A 17506-nucleotide genomic window follows, 5' to 3' on the forward strand; every position below is an offset into this window, starting at 1 on the left:
CTCCAAATATTACTCTTACAAATAATCATTTAAACATGCATAATTTACATCAAAGCGGTAAATTGTAAGACCTTTGTGCACAGCCAAAGCAAGCAGCATTATACTTATGTATATCAAGACATGCAACGGAAGGAAACGTTTTTGAAAAATCTTCTCCAAATGCTTGAGCAAAGCCTCTCAAAACTAATGCTAATTTCGCCTTCTACTTAATTACAGAACCTTTTCATTTAATTTAGTTTTATAAATTCATTTCACTCCTATGGATTGTTTGTATTGAGGTCGATATATTAGTTCGGATATAACGGAAAGCTTAAGATGCTTGTAAAATATAATGGGATATAGCGTAATCTATACAAAATAAATTATGCTGGATTGCTTTTCTAATATCATTTTCAAACACAGATCAATTAAAACAGAACATTGTTTCAAACTAAGATTCAAAAGTTGTTTGACCAATTGCTTACAGACTTTCGATATTCAATATTCAACATCTGGAAAATAATAAAAGGAAAAGATGGGGAAGTAGCCCATTTGAGGTTCAGAATAACTCGGTCAACAAGTGGAGACCAATGTCACCAGATGGAACCCTAATGTAAATGACAGTCCTCGTACTCTTGCAGAAGCCAGCTGACTTTGTTAACGAATGTAGATCTATTTTAGATGCAAGAGATGCATGCTATTGAGCACGATCAGATCCATATGCGGGCAATGTTGTTGTAGGTTGTGATGAGTTGTGATTTGGAAATTGCATTCCTGGGGCCATTTGTTGCGGCATGCTTCCAGGTGGCATATAAACATTATTGTGCATCTGCATTGGCATAGACTGAACCCCTGCTGGTGGACCTGTACCCCATCCAGTCTGAGACCCATTGTACGGTTGGCCAGGCGGACCCACCATAGGAGCAGATTGTTGCCCTAAAATTGAGGGTTGGGCGTTAGGCGTATTAGGAATAGTATAGTCTCTGCTCCTATCATTATTCACCTGTTAACACAAATAATATATGGAATTAAAATTAAAAATAGATATGTAAGATTGGTATTCAGTACCACTAACTAAAGTACACCCATCAAGTTAACGAAAAGATAAAACCAATGCTCACAGCAAATCTAAAATTTCGACACAGGATCCTTGTATAACATTTTTATAATTAGGGCTTCAAAGGTTCAAAGAGAAAGGGGTGATGGAAGAAAATGATATCCAAGTAAAATTTGTCTAGGTTGAATAGAAGGATTTTCAGTGGATGGTAAAAAATACTAACATCATCCATTCTCAGAAAAGTAAAAACTAAACGTCAATATAAGATTATCAAGTTTAGTAGATTCAACCATATATATCCATGAATAAGAATGTGATTAGCTGGCTTGTATAAGAACTGAACACTTGTATTGATACGATGCATCTTCATCTCAGTTTTCAATCAATATAATATTCTCAATCTACAGATAGTGTTCGCTGTTTACCTTTATACTAAGATCAGTATGTCGTGAATATGATATGTGAAGTTTGCAAAAACCTCCATCATATATGCAATGGCCTTCCAAGGCTTCCTTGGCAACGACAGCTGTCTGAGTATCTGCAAATCATAACATGTCACTCCCAAGCTTATATTGCCAGTATAAAATAAAACAAGGTAAACTATCACTAAAAATTGAAGCTTTCCACAATGACACTAATTGCATCTATAGCACATTTCAATTATCAATGTTACACCTATCAAGGATAAGTATGTGCCCTCTGAGAAAATCTCCAGCAACCAAGAACAGATCCATAATATTGGGAGAACGAGAAAGTGCAGCTAGAAGTATTAACTATATCTACCCACAATGAATCGATGTCAATAATGGGCAACGTATTCTTTTTGGACTGTTAGATCATGAGGGGCATGACCTCCAAGATAATGCAAACAATGGGATTAATCTGAGATAGCAACTGGCCAAAGTGTTGGGGGACTTTACCTCTCCTTTAAAGTAAAAGTTGGCTCAAACACAATTTTGAAGATCTAGACAGCACATTTTTTAAAGAAAATACCAAAAATGAAAGGAGCCTCAACACGGACTAATCGGAGGAAATTCTATTTCCAGAGAAGAAAATATCCTGCCTAGGTGCATACACGACAGAAGTTAACACTTGCCCCTTCCCTCACCAAATTTCAGACCATAAGTACTTGTTATTCGTAGAAGCAGGCAACAACTTTCAGAAATACACTTGAAAACTTCCACCAAATTTAATGCAAAAAACTTAACATCAAAGCAAACAATTGAAATGCAGAACCATTAATAACCAACAGTACAAACAATATCAAAATAATCAAGATTGTCAACATCATTATCTTACATTAGATCAGGAGAGGGATGACATAAAAAAATCGTGCAATTGTAACACAAATAATAAGACTTTTGGAAAAGAAAAGGATATATATTTTCATATTAAAATATGATAGTATAATTAACTAATACATGTAATAATATCACTAAAATTAAAAGAAGAATTTAGATTATTTTTCATCAGTACTTTTTAATATTTAAAATTATTAGCAATTATAAGGGGGGGGGTAAACATTAAAATCAGTCCAGATATCTAGTATTTCAGATGAAGGCCCGAAAAAGACATTCATGTGTTGCAGTAACAAATAAATAAGAGAGCTTATTCAGCAGTTCACCAGCCAACCTTGTTAGAACTTTAACAGAACATAAACAAGAAAGGCACTCTAGCACACCATCATAGACCAAAGAACAGAGATACCCCAAAGTGACATAGATAGGGAAAAAATGAGTTCAAGATGAGAACCAAGAACAACTGAAAGAGCCGAATTTGAACAAGGTTGCAAAGTTTGAATAAATGATTTTGAATGGTATCATGTAAGAGTGAGCTTGGAAGGCTGACAGAGAACAGGTTTCCAGGGACGAAAAAAAAGGAAAAATTAAACTTTTGGTGTTCAGGTCACACAACTCAACATGTGACCCAATTACATATTCCTAGATCCTGAGTATGATTGGTGATTCCACTCCAATCCCATTCATCAATGCACAAGAACATGTGATTCTTCAATCTTAAACCACATGTTTTACAGCATTTAAAAAGGTAAAATTTATCAAATAATTAACCTGGATATTGAATCAGAGCCTGCAAACCACCATTCTTATCAAACATTGCAATTTTTTGAACAGGTCCAAAAGCAGAGAAAACCTGTAACAAAAGTTAAAAATAAATAAATGGTATGATATTATCAACTAAACTGTATTGTCTATTAATAATTAAAAAAAGATGGCTGCTCATGATTTGAAGTACCATGTGTAAGACATCCAATGTCACAGCATATTGCATGTTCTCAATAGATGCAAGAAGAACATTGCTCTCAGTCTCTAGTCTTTTCCCATCCAATCCAACCATAGCCTGCACAAAATATATCTGACTATTTAGAATAGAGAAAAAAAATCTTTAAGCAAATCAGCATGCATGGCATCCCCGCAGCAGAAGGTGCAGACACCTAACTAATGCACAAAACATAAACATTCAATTTAAAACAAGCAACGTGCATATTTTTCATTGAATATAAAAACCAGTCAAGTGATAAGAAATATTATTCTTCTAGTAAAACACGGAAATGTTGACTGACAAAAACAATACCTGTCCACTTCCCTCCACAGCTGATGGAGCAACAGGAAGGTAAGGATTAGTATAGTCTCTGGATAAAGAAAAATAATCAATTATAAATTGAAAAACTATTATCACAGAGAAAAAATAATGCAACTAAGCTAAAAACCAACAGGAAAAAATATTGATAAATAAAAGAAAAAGGTGCTGCAAAACTTGGGATCCTCTAATTCAGCAATACCTGCTCCTGTGACTTTGAAACTTCACACTTAAATCTGAATGTCCAGAATACGTGATCCTAAGGGTACATGGTCCCATATGCTCAGGAAGAAGATACCTGATACCAAGCCAAGGCTAAAGATCAATAAACAGAAACAACACAAGTTGGGAAATACTAAAATTTACCTACTGTTCTAATACCTATCAATTAGTTTGCAGTTTAACTCAAACTTGGCACTTTTTTTATTTTCAAGATCAGTTCAGTTGGAACAGTGGTTTGTGTAGGCACGTTGTCAACCAATCCAATGAACCATAAACTCCAAAACGACTTAAATACAAAAAGAATTGCCAAAGTGAAAATATATAACATAGTCCAAAAGTTTATTGCTGAATAATCTGAGATAACAAATGCATGATCTACTGCCACATGATCCACAACAGTTAAACTAAATAGCTACTCAAACAAATAATATAGTTTTACCTAGGTATGCTTCTTCCATCCAAAGCATCTTTCGCAGAAGTGGCAGTCTCTGCATCTGAGAATTGAACCAGTGCCTGCAAAGCGACAGATTTACAAATGAGTTATCTCATGTTAATAGGATATAAAAAATGTGACAACATATGGCTGGCCTATCATTAAACCTGAAATCCTGCTGTCTTCTCAAATGTAGTAATCTTATGCACAAATCCAAAGGCTGAAAAAACCTGCACAAATGAATAATAAACTTTCAGGACGATATTACTAAAGTAACTCTTAATAATAGACCACAAACTAGAAGTTCAGCATCTAGGTGTGTAAATGTGTCACTCAACTAAAAAAACTTGCAAGATTAACAAACAATACCATTACAGGACTTAAATAAGCAAGTTTACAGTTCTAAGAAAATCAGTATATCTCTTGCAAAGCTACAAGAACAATGCTTGTTGCATATGCCAGTCCCAAAAGAGCTAAAACACTGTAAGTGAAAAGTAACACAAATAAAACATTAAGAAACTACCAAAACAATTGCCAGACATTTCTCATTAAGATCTGGTATAACTGTAAAAAATGAGGGAAATAGTTCAGGTCACAGTTGTCTTATATGAAACATCACCTAGAATATATAACTACAATAAACTTAGAAGAACTTGAAGTTCATGGTATCATTCACTTTGATACTAGAATAATTGACTCAAAAATAAAGGATTCGAGAAGTAACTTGCCTCCTCAACTATAAATTATGTGAAAACTCAGCATTCAGTTGCCAAGTTTAGAAGGAAAATTTTGGTGTACTTTCAGATATGACTTCAAAAGCACAACCAAATAATAGTTGGAACACAGAAAATAACTGAACAGTACAGAATCCGGTGCCTAAATCTAAATGGCTATGCAGATGACGAGTCAATAAAGCATAGATGCACAGTAGAAAAAAATGGAAATGCCCTAAACTACAAGAATGGCAGGAGTTGAGGAGGAAAAAGGAAGAAAGAGGTAGTGTTAAGGAAAGGAGAAAGGAGACAAACACACAAGCGCTATTTCTCCCAAAGCACTAAGCTGCCATTGAAGATATTGCCTTGTCATGGGCCTGCTGATTCATTCACATATATGTCAACAATTTTTCCATAGCCTGACAAAGAAAAACCTAATCATAAAACTAAATGACCAGCATCCTCTTGATTACAGTGTTAGCATATAACTAATACACACAAGCAATTGCTTACCAAATGCAAGACATCAATGCTGACAAGACGTGCATCTGCACCCTCAATTGTTACCAACAATACATTCCCAGGAACATCTGCTGCAGTTTTGTTATTCACTATTTCTTGCCTGTTTGAATACTGTAGGTATACAGTTTTTCCTCGTACTTGAGCAGGCTCTGATGATGAGGCATAGTATGATATCATTGCAATGGCCTGATTTAAATCCGCCTACAGGTTGTGGTTGCAAAATATAATTTTTAACCAACAATCAGTAACTTTATGTGAAGATAAAAGCAAGATAGAGAGGGGGAAAATGGACAACAAAGTACACTCACAAATTCAATAAAAGCTTGATTTCTATTTGCCCCAACATTGCATTTTGTGTTCACAACTTTTCCAAACGGCTTCCCAAGTTCAATCAGTTCTTCCTCTGTGCACTCCCATGGCAAGTTTCTCAAGTGAAGAACCTTTGACGGTGGCTGAGTGTAACGGAACTGTGGCTGACTAGATACTGATGCCATTTCAGACAGTAACCCTAAATCTGTAGAAAATAACCAGACAATCCGCAGCCCCTTGGACTACAACATAAATTTTACAATTAGGTATACCATTATAAATTCACAAACACACTACATAACTACGTGTCTCAAAATAACTTCCAAGAGAGGACATCCATTGACTGATACTTTAGCCATGTTCCCTAAAGATCCAACAACCATGGCATAAAATTGGCTCAATGCAACTCAACTTATAAAATTTCTAGATAACATTATGCAATTAAAATATGGTGGGAGTGAAACCAATAATATATAACGAAGTTTTAGGGGTAACAGCAAAGTGCAGATGAAATTGCAATTCAAGACATTCAGATTTCACAAATTGACAAATCCCAATTGAAAGAAATCGACAGCTAAAGGATTTAATCTGTTAAGCCCAATTTTTGTGTTAGCTATTATACGGAAACGGCGTGGTGTTGGTCATCGGGATCCACAGCCATAAAGCGGAAGAAGGCATAGAAAAAGAGTTACATCAAAGCTAAGCAATTACCTGAAAGAATTGAGAGAAGGAGAAGAGCTCTGGTTTGTACGAGTTGAAGGGATTAGGGTTCTCAAACTAAGGGTAAAGGTGAAGAAAGAATTTCCCCGTTATCAACTATTGATTCTAGCACCGTGGGCAAAAACAAGACCTTTATCGCTGAACCATAACCATATATTTATATTTATATTCATATAAATGAGATAAGATTTTTATTTATAAACTCTTAATTTCACTAGTTGTATATTCTTGTTTATATATATATATATATATATATATATATATATATATAAAGAAGGTTCTTTTTTTTGTTTTCTAATTTTATTTTATAAATAATTTTTCTAAATTAAAACAATTACTTTATTAATTTTATCTTTTAAGTAATTGATTTTTTAAAATTTAATTGATTTTTTCAATTTGACAGTATTTTTTAAACTTAATTATTTTTTAATTATAAAAATAAAAGTAAATTTATAGTTATTTATTATTAATATACTAAAAAAATTATAATAAATAAGGATTAATATACTAAAAACATTTATTATCATAAAATAAATAAATACACATGTGTATAGTATATGTGTTTTTACCAAACTCTTTATAAAATAAATACGGATTAAATATGTATTAGATTCATAAAGTTAAATGCATGAAATTTATCATATTTTTATTTTAATAGTATTTTAATTTAATATTTGAATTGAAAACTATAAAGCAGTGTAACTGTTGAAATATACACTTTAAATGTCATTTGATATGTCACAATAATTTAAATATCTAGACTAAAAAAATTATACTTATTTATTTTTTAAATTTAATAATATATCAAAGTTTAAAATAATTATATATTTAAACTTTTTAGTTTTTAAAAATTATTAAAGATAAATAACATGTAACATTCCAAAATATAGTATTAAACTATATAATAGTCATTACATAAATAATATAAACAATAACCGTCAACAAGACAGGAATATAAAGCTAATTATAGTTATCTATTATAACTATAAATTAAAACTTTATTTACAAGGTAACTAAACAAAACTATATGCAAAGCTACTAACTAAAGTTACTACATATCATCAGCTATTCCATCTAACACTTACTGGGAATCTCATCACCATCTACTCACATCCACTGAACGATCATAGTCAAGAAAGATTCAAAGAAACATACAAACAATCATAGGTAAAAGGGTAAGGTAGAATACAAACAATCATAGATAAAAGGGTAAGTTAGAATATAAACAATTAATTATAAATAAGAACATTTGAACATTTTACACAAGATACACATACCACAACAAAACAATCAAACATTTTATGAATGTCAAACCTCTCTATTTGAGAATTTTCTTTGGCGAGGGGGATAAATGTTCTATATTGTCTAATAGGGGAACAAGTCTAAAGCCAAAAGAAGGATGAGTTGAGTGTATCTGTATAGAGAAGCTACATATTGGGTTTTAGAAGCGGCTACTGTCGATTGAGGTAGGGTACAAGAATGTAATTTAGTCTTGTTATTATGATTGTTTTATTGGTATCTTACCTCATAAGTGTTGTGTGTTTGCAAATGATATTATCGACGGTGATTGTATAATGTGTTATACGTGAGCAGATGATTTTGTGAGATGGTGGGGAAAATTTTGAGTTTCTTTAAAAAGTTCTTTTGGTATAGACTTTTGAAATAATATCATTATAGTTATTTTATTTCCTTAGTCCTTTTAATTGCTTTTGAAATAATGTAATTAGACAAAGTTTTTGGAACTACTATGTTTTTAATAAATTATGCGTGATTAAAAGTTAAGGGTTTTGAAAAAAATATGTTTATGCGCTATAAGAAATTTTATAAATATTCATTTTTTCTAAATCGTGGCATCCCAAAATTTGGGGCGTTACACACTCTCCCTCAAATCCTTTCATGAAAACAAACACACATTTTTTCTTTAATCAATTTACTGTTTACGCATATGGAAGAAGGGTGGGTTTGATGTTTGCAAGATATTTGTAGTTATTTGATGTTTGCAAGATATTTTTAGATATTTTCTATAATTGACAGTTTTGACATTATTATATATCGATTTGGGGTAGATTTTCAAAAAATCGTCATTTTCTATTTTCGTTAATTTATTTTGTCTTTTCCAAACTTTGCAAAAATATTTCACATACTTTGATCTAAAATTTTTTGTGGAGGCTTCTCATGATATTTTGGTGCTTTGAACAAATTTTCAAGTTATTTGGACTTATTTTGAATATACTTTCATTTTTACCCTAAGTTTGGATGTATAACATGTATGAACAACAAACAAGTTCAACAATATCAATATTAACAATACAACAAACAAGTTCAACCATATCAATATCAACAATACCAACAAGTTCAACCTTCATGAAAATGAAAACGAAAATGATTCTTCTTGAATGTGGGTTCGTCAAAATAAAGTGTTGCCATGAGGAAGAAAGGAGAACACACATATGCTTCAAAGAGAACTTGTGCACGAAACCAATCGGTCAAAACGAAAGAAAATCATACTTAAAGTAGTTAATCAACATGAATTTGTATAAAATGAAATAAAGATTACATGTGTTGGTCACCGAAAGCTTCATTTGAGAAAGGGTTTAAGCAAAGAAGAGGGTCTCGCGCAAAGATAAAGTGAATGAATTTTTAACCTCCAACCCAAATTTTGTAATGAATTCACTAACATATAACATCTGAAAAGTGATATTTCGACGTCTTATAGGTTTTTTACGTCTGAAACTAAGGCATTTGACGTCATACATAAGTACATTTTCACCTTCGCGCCAAAGATTTTCATGAAAGTTACCAAATATAACGTCAAAAATTGGAAATTACGATGTCTAATAATCATTCGACATCGTAAAAGTATATATTCTAATGTCTTAATTGAACTTCTATTTACAAAAATGCTACTAGTCATTTTTAACATTGGCTTTTCCGATTTCTAACGTTAAATGCGAGACGTTGAAGCCTTATTTTGCACTAGTGAACCTAGAAAATAATTAAAGATTAAAAGTGTTCTTTTATAAAGTATCTTTATAAAACTATATATTCAATTTTCTTCCTCTAACTTCTCTTTAAGATTATGACGAATCTATAGTTGTTTGACTATATGAGTACAACATAGGACTCTTGGCGTCGAGGACTACAATCTTATCCAATTTGTTGGAAGTTCTACATCGATTAAAGATAAGGCTAATTTAGAGTATAAAAGTGGGTGCAAATCTCACCTTACAAGCCTATTTTGTAGGATTGAGTAAGACATAAAGTACACTTCTTACCATGGTACCAAACCCAAGAGTTAAAGTCTATCCTATCAAGATTTGTTGTTTGTTGAGTTTATTGTCCCACTTGCTATCGGGACACTATCAAACCAACCATTAATGTCTAATCTCACGCTCAAGATGTACATACATCGATGTAAGAGGTTTGTATTAGAAGTCTCATGTCAACTAGATATAAAGTTAAATTAACATATATAAATGAGTGCAAACCTCACCTTACAAGCCGATTTTGTGAGATTGAGTTAAGTTTAAAGTCTTCTTCTCAACACAATCAGTTTTTTAAACAAAGCAAGTTCATCTTTTACCCTTTTTTTTATCATTTAAGATATTTGTTGTATATGGGGTGTTTTAAGCTTGCATGTAGCATTTAAGGGCTTATGATGAATCTCTATTCAATTATGATTGTTAGAGTGTGATCAAATCATTGACCTGAGTTATATATGCACAAATATTGCTTCTTGTGTGAATAGGGATCTATAGAGACAATGAAGTCTTGTTTTGGTGGTTCATAATCAAAGTATGAAAACTTATTATTTTTATTGATTCAATTCTTGTTATACTTCATGATTTATGGAATGATATGATTGAATTATTTCTTAGTAGTTTTGTGTTATGTTGATGTAAATGATTTGTTATGTTTGTATTCGTGTGTGAAATTTGTGACTGAAATGGTTATATGAAATAAGAATGAGTTGGAAATTTGTGTGGTGAATGGATATATGTTTGTTGGTTTGTAAAATATTGAAGTTATGTATGTTTTGATTGTGAAATATATGGTTATTGTAGTTAATGGTTCTATGTACCTTATGGTAGCCATTGTGATAATGAAATAATTGTAAATTTTAGTATATAAGGTTGTTTTGTTTGTTTTAAACTTTGATGGTGAACTATAATTAAAGTTTACTATAATAATTTATCCATCTTAGTTGAGATATCCTTTTGGTAGGTTAGTATTATTTGAGATTGTTTTGAACTAAAATAAGAGTGTTTTAGTACTAGAAAATAGTTGAGTTGCTTAGAAACAACTAATAATCAATTAGATACCCCAAATCAAGTCTACGAAACTTTGATGCGGTGCTTGACAATTAGGGGTGGACAAAGAGCACTAAACTGCATTTATAGTTTATAATTAAATATAAACCAGTTCAGAAAAACTGCATTGAACTAAAAAATAGTTCAGAGTAATTGAACTGAACTTTTTTTTTAGTTTAGAGTAACTGAACTGAACTAAAAACCCCAATACAAAATCACATCAATTCCTCCTTCCCTTTTCCCAACCCAAAACAATAGTATATAAATCACATGGCAAGTTGAAATGAGGATAAACAGAGGACCCTTTTAGAATAACAAACTCAAGAACTCATCATAAACATAGAAAAATAACATCAATCTCATTTTACTTTCTCTCAAGTACATTAAACAACTTGTCCTTGAAATCACCATGAATCAAGTCAACACCATGCAAAGTTCCAGCCATGTGTAACATTTCAATAATGTAATAAATGCATAACACTTCTTTCATGGATTTTCCTAAGATCAGATATGAGTTCGCCACATCCTGCATAGTATTTTCAGTTGAAGATTATACCAAATGACATTGAAGTAAATAAGGAAAATCACAAGAGATAAATGATGGACTGTAATGTCCCATTAGCTAAATAATCACATATGAGTACACTACAGTTATGATAGAGATGAATTTCGTGAGCAAAACCATAACTTGACCTTTGATAAAGCAAAAGTCAGAATTATCATATGCTCATGGAAAAAGTGGCTTAGAATTATTCATCTTTCCAAGACAATAACAATGACTTTTGCTATTTAGGAACAAATGTCATCTGACTCCAAGTTTTCCAAGAAGCAAAATTTTGTTTTATTCTCATATTTCATATAATAAATACGATAGGACTAAACAATGAACAACCTATCTCAATAACTTTATTCCTTGATTAACAATTTTGAACAGAAAAACTAATTTCTTTTAGGTAATTCTTGGGAAACAACACTAGTTAACAATTATATGTATTAATTAAAACAAACAGATAAATAAACCAGAGAAGAAAAACAAGTATACAACACCTCTATGTTTTGCATATTATACATGCAAATATTTGATCTTGGGTTCAATGGAGGATCATATGTTATATAGCCAATGTATATGACAATATTGAATTACAACAGTGAGTTTCCACAACTTGGATCCACTCACATACCCTAGCTTTTTGTTGAACACCAACCACGACCTCTTCTGTGGCATATACCTGAGCCATGAGCTTCACAATCAACACATGCTGAAATTTGATATGGAAATCCTGAGACCATGATGTCCTCATTTAATCATATTCAAGTTGGATATGGAATTGGTATACACTCATCATCAACCATGTATCCTCTATCTCTTTATCAATCAGTTAAAGAATCTAAACCCCCATTGGGATCATCCGAGATGAATACAATGCGTCGCTTTCCAATTTTATTTATTCCTTTTGAAAGGGAAAGGGAAAAATATTCGTACCTAGAGTGATATCCATTTGCTTCTCTTTTAAGCTAAAGGAGTAGTGTTCTCAGCACCTTCAACGATGGTCGTAGAGCCTTCTACAGTGCGCGATGGCATAATACGACAAAGCCTTCGACAGCGGAGAGCCTTTGACGGTGGTGACTCTTCGACGACAACGAGTCTTCGACGGCGAGGCAACGAGTCTTCGACGACGACGAGCTTTCAACAACGACGAGCCTTCAACGGTAGCGAACATTTGACGATAGTGATTGAGAAAAAAATGTGAGAAAAAATTATAGAAAGCAAACTATACGAAACCTAAACCACAATTAACAATTAATTGTACTACAAATAGAAGAAGTTCAGTATATTTAAACTGAATTATTAAACAATATAATTGGTTTTTATAAAAATAGTTTAAGTTTTTTAAGTACAAAATAGTGCAGATAAATTATAGTTTAGAGTTTTTAAGTTAATTATTCCCAATCCTACTGACAATATAGTAACGGATGCTGCATAAAATTTCATACAGTTTTATTAACAAACAAATTTACTCTCTCCTATTGATTTTGTCATGACTCTAACAAATATATCTTATATACTTATAAGTTAACAATATTTAATACTTATATATTATAATACTTTAGTTAGTCTGATATCCTACTTAATTGAGTTCAAATATATCTTATAGGCTTAATACCTTATTTTGTCCCCAATTTCGCTCGACAATGTCAAATTAGTCCATCCTTTAAAAAGTGCGTCAATTACGTCCTTACTTAATAAAATTTATATCAATGAAATCCCTTCCGTTAAATCCGTACAAACGGCGTTAATAGAAGAGAGAGAAAAATAATTAACGTCGTTTGTACGGATTTAACGGAAGGAATTTTATTGATATAAATTTTATTAAGTAAGGACGTAATTGACGCACTTTTTAAAGGATGGACTAATTTGACATTGTCGAGCGAAACTGGGACAAAATAGGATATTAAGCCTATCTTATATACATAAGTTTAACAATGTTTAATACTTATATTATAATACTTTAATTAGTCTGATATCCTAGTTTATATAATACTAAGTTAGGTTTGATTATTTCTTCAAAACACTCAAAGGATCACGTAGATGCTAATACGAGAGTAAGAACATAGTTTCTTATTATTCGATAGCAACTACTTCATGCACTTTTATTCCACATTATGAATTTTCATATAAAAAAATAGTATATAATTGTAAATAAAAAACATAAAGAAAACAATGTTGCTGTGTATTATAATTTACTTTAGACAACTAGTCTTATTTTACAGGGATTTATGTCGCACTTTATCTCCTTATCTTGTTCTTTGTCTAATTAATCCATTGAAAAAAGAAAAACGTAGTTTTAAAATTGAAATGATGGTTTCATTGTATAAACCAAAGAATTCACTTTGCAATACTCCATTGTATGTTTTTCATTAATAGAGTACACTTAAAAAAGCTTTGAATATATATATATATATATATATATATATATATATATATATATTGCTGAATATATTGAAAATTGTGAGACCCTAAATAATTAGCAGTAATAATTTCCTGTCACATCAAATTAATACACACCACAATCAATATTTATTTCATTAAAACCCACTCCCAAATCTGATACATTACTCTACTGTGCACTGAAAACCGAGCCACATCATTCCTCTGAAAGCATTAAAAACGCACTTTGCACCACATGCACACACGCCACCTGTCGCGGGAGAAGCTTCCAATTCAGAGTTTGGTGTGCAGGTGTCGGCTTGGGAGACGTTCGTTCAAACGAACGTGAGTTTAACAAAACTAGATTTTTGAAAACTCTCTCTCACCTGCACCACTCATCTTCTACCTCTGAACTCAACCCTTCATTTTCTCCAACTTCTCTCTAGAACTCCCAAACTTCTCTCTACTGTAACTCACCAAGCTTGTCTCCGAATTCCATTTCAGAACCGTAGGAACGTTCGTCCAGTTGTGATCTTCCTTTTGGACCGAACAGAATTGGAATCTAAGCTGGTAAGTTCCCTTCTCTAGTAGTTGTCCATTTAGGGTTTCATACGAAACCATGCTCTCGGTTCATGCATGGACGGTATCTGAGTAATCTCTGATTTTGGTATTTAGATCAAGTGAAAGTGTCTAGTGAAACTGAGGGTAGAACGCTGTAAGAGACAAACCCAACTTTTGCATTAGGGCGTACACTGCTATCCAGGTAAGGGAAGCTTATATGTTTAATTTATACTTGTATGATTATATGAAGGCATGGTATGGGTTGTATGTATGAAATATATGTATATGTGCTATTCTGGATCTGCATGAACGAACCCTGTTGTGCTGTTTGAATATGTCTTCTGTTGGTTGAAATGTATGTTGAATTGGATTCGTATGAAAGGTGTATGACTATAGTATAGTTGGATTTATTAATGTAATGAAATCTGTATAGTATGTAAATTAATGTGGATATGAAATTATAAAGTATGAATCGTATGAAAAATGTTAAAGTTAAGAAAGTTGGAAAATCTGGATATGATAAACTCTCCCTATGATAAATTACGTTCGTAAATCGTACGGTCTTATACCGTTCGGTTTTTCCCTGAAAAAGACTTAGAGTAGAATTCTTTCATTTGGGAAGAATTCGGTTTGATAACGAGCGTCCCCAATTAAATGTCTGAGCGTTCGTTTCAGCTCAACTGTATATAAATACATTACACTTTAAAATAGGTAGCGTTCGGTCTTATACCGAACGTTCGTTCTAAACAATGCTCGGTCTTAGACCAAGCGTTCGTCCTAAAGAGCGCTCGGACTTATTCTAAGCGTACGTCAGGATTGATTCTTGGTCATCTACCTAAGGGTTCGTTTTAATGAAGTGTTCGGTCTTAGATTGAACGCTCGTCCTTATCTTTGATTCCTTAACGAATGTAAATAGCGTTCGTTCAAATATTACAGTATTCATCCTCTTACGTTCGTTCAAATACTGGCATCATTTCTTTATATACAAAAATTTACAAAGAAAATTCTAAGTATTATTGACCATCCTTGGTACATTGAATCTGGTCCAATATCTTCTTTATTATGAAATTTCTAAGTATCATTACATTCAATAGAGTCAGTACATTTAACTGACCAAACAGAGAGTCACGTTCGTCCATCCATAACTTTAATTGAACGTTCGTCCTAAATTCTTCAAAGGACTGAACGTTCGTCCTTTTATGCTCTTAAAGTTAAATATGAGAATGATGATAAATTATAAGATATTACCATGCGAACACTATATTGAGTGATTTTATGAGTATGGGATTTGAACGAGCGTTCCATGGAGGAACGTCTCTTATATATATTTGAATATTAAATTTGGTAAAGTATGACTGTGGATAAGCTAAGCCAGGCTTGGTCCATCCTGATATTCCGTGACACTCATCTTCACGTAGAGGGGAGTAGTTCATGTGTGGGAATGGCAGGAGGTCCTTAGTCCATAAGTTAACATGGGCGACGTAAGAACGGACTAACCTCGAGTGGCAGTTGATTAGGTATATCCCGGCTACTACACCACTCGGGTGCGAGGACGCCTGTAGCTACACGGTTTCATACAGTCCGGACGGTCGTCTTATAAATATATATTTATATAATGTTACATGATGTTATATGCTAAACTATGTGATTGTGTGAATGATATGTTCACTGTATGTGTTAATGTATATCTTAAATTATATAAGCTTACCCTTTCGTTTTTCCTTGTGTTGTCCATTTGTCTATGTACGTTCGTCCTGTCTTGCAATGATCATCCGTGTGGATGTGAGCAGAAGGCGAGACAACTCTGGAAGACGTTAACGAGGAGGAAAATTTAGTTGGAGTGGAAGTGAAAGCGGAGCAGTAGGACGTCCGTCTTTTCTTTCTAGTTTAGGACATCCGCTTTTGGTTTATACGTTCGGTTATTTTATTTTGTAAGACCGTTCGTTATTAGCTTTCATTGTTTTCGTTTTGTATATTGTAACTCTGCACTCTAAGCCGTTCGGCTTTTAAATCTCTGTTTATATTAAAGACTGCATTGATTTACCGTTAATTGTAATTAATTCTGACTTATGGTAATTACTGTATTTTGGGACGTTACAAAAATTATGTATAAAATTATAAGAAATAATAGCAAACTAACTAAAGATAAAAGATAAATATAAAATAAAAATAATATATCTAAGACTCCCCCTCAAGCTAGTGCATACAAATCGTATGTATCAAGCTTGTTACTAATATAATCTGTAAGACCCTTGAAAATATTTGTAATTCAGATACTAGATTAAAAAAAAAGTAAAAAGTGAATAGTAAATTGTGAATAGTAAAAAGTGAATAGTAAAAAAAAATAAAAAAAATAAAATAAAATTTGTGGAAGGGATAAGTATTCCACGTTGCCTTGAATCATAAGAGATCAGAATTCATCAAATTATGAATAAAAAATTATTTTTGTTATAGTAATATGAATAGAAAAATAAATAGTTAAAATGAATAGTAAAAATGAATAGTAAATTTTTTTGCTATAAATAGCCAAGGGGGGAGGTTGAAAATTTACACCAAAAACTTAGAAAAATTTTGAGAGAAGAGAGTTGGAAGAATTTCTAGTTGCAAAGGAGACATTCTGGAAGTTTTCGGAGAACGAGGAGATTAAGTCTGTAATAGAGATAAGGGAAGCTACTCTTGAATTTTGAGTATACAATACTTTGCTTTTGTCTAATCCTAAATCTTGAATATGGAGTATTTTATTTCTGGATGATCTTGAATTTTGAATGAGAACATGTTTCTGTGATGAGACCAAGTTTGATAGTTGTAAAACGTGATATTGATTATGTTATGCTAATTGTACGTTATTGTTACTTAGAACATTTATTTGTTTCTTTTGTATTTTTGGAAGGACGAGAAGTTGTCTAACCGGCTCTGCCAGATTCAACTTCTTGTTTCCCCAGAGCTTTTATTGTTTCTTATCTCTTTACATTTTTGGAAGGACGAGAAGTTGTCTAACAGGCTCTGCCAGATTCAACTTCTTGTTTCCCCAGACCTTTTATTTCTTATTTATATTGTATTTTTGGAAGGATGAGAAGTTGTCTAACCGGCTCTGCCAGATTTAACTTCTTGTTTCCCCAGAAATTTTATTGTTTTATCTATTTTTTTATTGCA

At 32.3% G+C, this 17506-nt stretch overlaps 1 protein-coding gene across 5 annotated transcripts; it reads right to left on the minus strand.

Moving 5' to 3' along the window:
* Positions 1–349: 349 nt before the first annotated feature.
* Positions 350–6696, minus strand: PTB2 (polypyrimidine tract-binding protein 2). 5 transcript variants are annotated; one of them, XM_088106729.1, is made up of 11 exons: positions 6545–6696; positions 5833–6075; positions 5516–5725; positions 4457–4519; positions 4296–4369; positions 3837–3932; positions 3629–3686; positions 3290–3394; positions 3106–3187; positions 1462–1574; positions 350–982 (listed from the first exon to the last, which is right to left on the minus strand). In XM_088106729.1, the coding sequence occupies exons 2-11, from the start codon at positions 6016–6018 to the stop codon at positions 677–679; spliced, it is 1293 nt and encodes a 430-aa protein (XP_087962855.1). In that variant the 5' UTR covers positions 6019–6075; positions 6545–6696; the 3' UTR covers positions 350–676. The 5 variants fall into 5 exon arrangements, with proteins under 5 accessions (XP_087962855.1, XP_047161311.1, XP_047161310.1 ...); XM_047305355.2 differs by lacking the exons at positions 5833–6075; positions 6545–6696 and adding an exon at positions 5322–5379 and having other exon boundaries at positions 5516–5686; XM_047305354.2 differs by lacking the exons at positions 5833–6075; positions 6545–6696 and adding an exon at positions 5322–5382 and having other exon boundaries at positions 5516–5686.
* Between the last annotated feature and the right edge of the window lie 10810 nt (positions 6697–17506).

The sequence above is a fragment of the Vigna umbellata genome, chromosome 2 (genome assembly GCF_029865625.1).
Source record: "Vigna umbellata cultivar VRB3 chromosome 2, Vumbellata_1.0, whole genome shotgun sequence".
Taxonomy (NCBI): Eukaryota; Viridiplantae; Streptophyta; class Magnoliopsida; order Fabales; family Fabaceae; genus Vigna; species Vigna umbellata.

Coding starts and splice junctions, on each gene's coding strand:
- PTB2 (XM_088106729.1), bottom strand. CDS start 6,018: ATGGCATCAGTATCTAGTCAGCCACAGTTCCGTTACACTCAGCCACCG. Junction 3,687..3,836: donor TTTCAAAGTCACAGGAGCAG/GTATTGCTGAAT, acceptor TTCTTTATCCAG/AGACTATACTAATCCTTACC. Junction 1,575..3,105: donor GGCTCTGATTCAATATCCAG/GTTAATTATTTG, acceptor TATGATTTGCAG/ATACTCAGACAGCTGTCGTT.